Below are 4,659 nucleotides of genomic sequence, written 5' to 3' on the forward strand. Positions count from 1 at the left end.
CCCAGGGAGGTTCAGACAGTTAAATGCTAGAATACTAGCCAAATGGTTGGCAGTTTGAATTCACCCTGAGGTGCCTTGAAAGATAGGCCTGGCAATCTGCTTCCAAAAGGTCACAGGCTTAAAAATTCTATGGAACACATATACTCTGAACACATGGGGTCGCTGTGAGTTAGAATGGACTCAACGCAACTAACCACTAAAAAGAACCATCTGTATTTACTTTCAAATTAATTTATACATAATATGGAAGTTATCTAGCATTCACTGAAAACAATATGGTGAAGTGCTAATTTTTTAAGAGTGAATAAAATGAGTATTATTCTTTAGCACACACATAAAGGGAAAAAAAAATTACATCCTTTAATCTAGTAATGGTGGGAGTCAGGTCACCTTTAGGTAGGAGGCCAAACTTAGTACCTGGAAATTATTCTAAAGACTCAATCACTTTGATTCATTTATATAATCTAGCAAGTAAGTTATTAAACCAAGCTATATGACTGCTAACTGAAAGGTCAGCAGTTCGAACCCACTAACAGTCTGCTTCTGTATAGATTTCAGCCTTAGAAACCCTATGGGGCAGCTCTACTCTGTCTTATAGGGTCCCTATGAATTGGAATCAACCTGACGGCAACAAGTTGGTTTTTTAGTTATAGGGATATTAATAAATCATGTTTCGTTGAACAAAATTCTAAGCATTGCACAGAAAAAAATATTGAACCCTATAAGAAACAAAGTAGGAATAGGGGTAAGAAAAGTACATAATAGAAATTGACAGTCACAGCCTAACACACTCACGTGTGTGCAACATGCACTGTGTGCAAGAGAGAAGACCTAATGGCACAATTGAGGTCGGCAGGAAGACAGCAAGTAGTAAGGATGGAATGATTTAGGAAAATATTATGGATGAGTTGTGGTTAATGTTTCTCTTATACGGCAGGTATGTATAAAGAATAAATAAGTGAACATTCTAGTTAAATTGCTTTCTGAAGCAGAAATGCTAGGTAAACTTGTTTCTAACTTATGCCTGACTACAAAATGTGAATAAAAATGATGACTTCTGACTTCACAGATCTTACATTGAAATATAAACAGATATTTAAAGTTTAAATATTAGTTCATAACATTTGATGTTAACTCATCATCATGTTTTATAACAAAATAGCCTCAATTTACAGTATGTTAAAGCAAAACAAGGCTTTTGAGATACCATAGGAAAATCACCATTTTCTATTAACTACATTTAAATGGTTCAATACTGTGATAGATGACTAACGGAGTATTTCTATGGGTAATAACAATTAATTTTCAATTGATAACATTGGAAGGCAGAGTTGAGAGGGGAGCATGCCAATAAAAGAATGAAATAATAATTGCTATCATTGAACATAATTTCAAATTTAGAGATTTTGAATGTTTACGTGAATAACAAAATTTAAAATCACATATGCCATCAACAGAAACAAGGAAATATAAGGAAACTCTTAGCAGGAAAAAAAAAAAAAAAAGAAAATGTTGGGGATTTATTGAGCAATAGTTTAAAAATACACTTGACCATCTTTTTAGAGTAACTGTCATTCACAGGATTTATTCTTCTTATAGGGAACTGGAAAAATTGTAAGGCACACTATCTCCAGTTTGCAAGTGAGAGTACAAAAGCCAAGAAAAGCAAAGTAACTTGTATTTCTGATTTAATCTTTCCTACAGATGAAACACGAAATGAAAAAAGCTGAAGGCAATGTCTCTACAGTGATGCAATTTGTACTGCTGGGATTTTCTGATCTTTCAAATCTCCAAGAGTTTCTATTTGGAGTGTTCTCCATCATGTACATACTTGTTATAATTGGAAATAGCCTCATAATAATACTAACCAGACTTGATCCCGCATTACAGAAACCCATGTATTTTTTCCTGGCAAATTTTTCCTTATTGGAAATTTCTTATGTAACTGTCATGCTCCCCAAGATGCTAGTGAATATTTGGACTCAGGATAGAAGCATTTCTCTGCTGGGATGTGCCACCCAAATGTGCTTCTTTCTTATGCTGGGGGCCACTGAATGTTTCCTCCTGGTTGTGATGGCTTATGACCGCTATGTGGCCATTTGTAACCCTCTGCACTATCTTCTAGTCATGAACCAAAAGATGTGTGTCCAGCTAGCAGTTGGTTCCTGGATCATTGGCATCCCAGTCCAGATACGGCAAACAGCTCAGATTTTCTGTCTGCATTTTTGTGATTCTAACCAAATTAACCACTTCTTCTGCGACATCCCTCCCGTTATCAAGTTGGCCTGTGGGGACACTTTCGTTCATGAGATGTCTGTCTATGCTGTAGCTACGTTTTTCGTTGCTGTCCCTTTTATGTTGATACTTGCCTCCTACAGTAAAATCATTTGCACCATTTTAAAGTTGCCAACAGCCTCAGGACAGGCTAAAGCCTTCTCCACATGTTCTTCCCACCTGCTGGTTGTGGTTTTATTCTTTGGATCTGCTGCCATCACCTATTTAAGACCCAGATCCAATCATTCTGCAGGAATGGACAAACTGTTCTCTCTTTTCTACACCATAGTGACTCCGATGTTGAATCCCATGATATACAGCCTTAGAAACAAGGATGTTATTGCTGCACTGAGAAAATTCTTTCTTAAAGAGTAGCATGATGAGGTAGCCACAATCAAACCGAACCCAGTGCCGTTGAGTCGATTCTGACTCATAGCGACCCCATAGGACAGAGTAGAACTGCCCCATAGAGTTTCCAAGAAGTGCCTGGCGGATTCAAACTGCCGACCCTTTGGTTAGCAGTCATAGCACTTAACCACTATGCCACCAGAGTTTCCATGATGAGGTAGAGACAACCTAAATGTCCATCAGTAGATGAATGTGGTGCATACAATATTATTCAGTCATAAAGAGAAATAAAGTCCTGATACACACAACACATGAATGAAACTTGAAAACTTTATGCTGAGTGAAATAAGTCAGTCGCCCAAGGACAAAGACTTCATGATCTCACTTATAAAATATGGAAATATATAGCAGCCAAAGGTTAGTAGTAATTAAGGGGATGAGGAATAGGATAATTTTTGCCTAGGAGGCATTGAGTTTATGTTAACGGTGGTGGAATAATTTGTAAAACAGTAATGGTAGTGGTTGCCCAACATGAAGAATGTATTTAATGTCACTGAATTATGAATGTAGAAATTGTTGAATTGACAAATATTTTTGTGTTTATTTTACTACATTTTTAAAGTAGTATGATGAGCTTAATTATTAATGTTTTAAGTGTGTGTCACACAGTTACGAAACATTTCAAGTCTCTACGTTTCCCCATTGGCAAGTCAATCACTTCAGCTTATGATGTACTTTGAGATACCTAGCTTCAAGTGTGCTATGCTTGAGTACATACTTGTAAATTGATCTAATTTCCCATTCCATGTCTAAACAATAATCTTGTTGTATAAATAAAAGTGTGATCTGTTCCACACTTTCTTTATAAAAAATAAGAACAGAATTCAAGCTATTAAAATTTTTGGTTTAAATATTCTTGCAAGCATACAAGATTAGTTGCCCTAATCAATAAGTCATCTAAATCTTCATACTTGTATTTACCAACATCCTTTTATGATTCTACATCACAGATACTGGGCAATAAATTAATTAATTAAAAATAAAAACACTGTTGAGTCGATTTCTCTGGACTATAAAAAAAAAAAAAATTTTTTATAGTGAATCAAAAATGAGTGTTTATTGAGTGAGTAACTCATTGACAGCATGGATAAATGTATACTATTTTAGAACATCATTGAGCATTGAGAGCATATTTATTAAACCTACTATGTACCTATGTGGGATTGTTGTTGTTAGCTCCTGTACAGTTAGCCCCACTCATGGTGAACCCATAAAGAAAGGAAGGGAACTCTCCTCTTCCTGTGCCATCTGCATTATTGGTTGTGTGGGTCAGTCCATTCTGATCCATAGGGATTGCATTAGCTGATTTTTCACAAGTAGAGAGCCAAGCCTTTCTTTCTAGTCCATCTTAGTCTAGAAGCTCCACTGAAACCTGTTCAGCAACATAGTAACATTCAAACCTACACTGACAGATGACTGGTGGCTATGCTTGTGGTGCGTTGGCCAAGGACTGAACCCAGGTCTCCTGCATGGAAGACAAGAATTCTAACACTGAACCACCAATGCCCCCCATGTAGAGTTATGCAAATCATTTCCACAAAAGAAAACTTACATACTCTTAGTTCTCTCCCTAGTAACTTCCTGCCAGAGCACATGATGTAAGAGAAAACTCCTACTCACCTCAACCAGTTTAATTTGGAGATATTTCTACCTTCTTTTTAGCAGCTATGGCCTAATGGTCTGGTTTATTTCATCTGTTTCATGACTGCACTCCCAACAGCAACTCCTAAACCACTTCATATTTTAAAAGAAAAAAAATCTATGAGGTAAAAGGGAAGGAAAAATCAGGAGTTTTTTCTTGATTCCCCAAAGTCCACACCATTGTGACTACATTAGTTTGGCTAATGTTTACAAATTTTAGTCCTTTCTAACGTGTTTGAAATAATTAAACTTTTCAACTGGCATTATCAAGAAAAGTGACCATCTCTCAATAGAGCCATTAAAGCCCATCCTGCCAACTCCAGATCCTCAAGCCAA

The 4,659-nt window shown here is 36.5% G+C and overlaps 1 protein-coding gene across 1 annotated transcript; it reads left to right on the top strand.

Moving 5' to 3' along the window:
- Positions 1-748: 748 nt before the first annotated feature.
- On the top strand, positions 749-3,034 carry LOC100674218 (olfactory receptor 10AG1-like). The gene has a single exon (XM_003423628.3). The coding sequence runs from the start codon at positions 1,705-1,707 to the stop codon at positions 2,647-2,649; it is 945 nt and encodes a 314-aa protein (XP_003423676.3). The 5' UTR covers positions 749-1,704; the 3' UTR covers positions 2,650-3,034.
- Positions 3,035-4,659: the final 1,625 nt, after the last annotated feature.

The sequence above is a fragment of the Loxodonta africana genome, chromosome 7, assembly GCF_030014295.1.
Source record: "Loxodonta africana isolate mLoxAfr1 chromosome 7, mLoxAfr1.hap2, whole genome shotgun sequence".
Taxonomy (NCBI): Eukaryota; Metazoa; Chordata; class Mammalia; order Proboscidea; family Elephantidae; genus Loxodonta; species Loxodonta africana.

Excerpts from the sequence above, each read along its gene's own strand:
- LOC100674218 (XM_003423628.3), top strand. The coding sequence starts at position 1,705 with ATGAAACACGAAATGAAAAAAGCTGAAGGCAATGTCTCTACAGTGATG.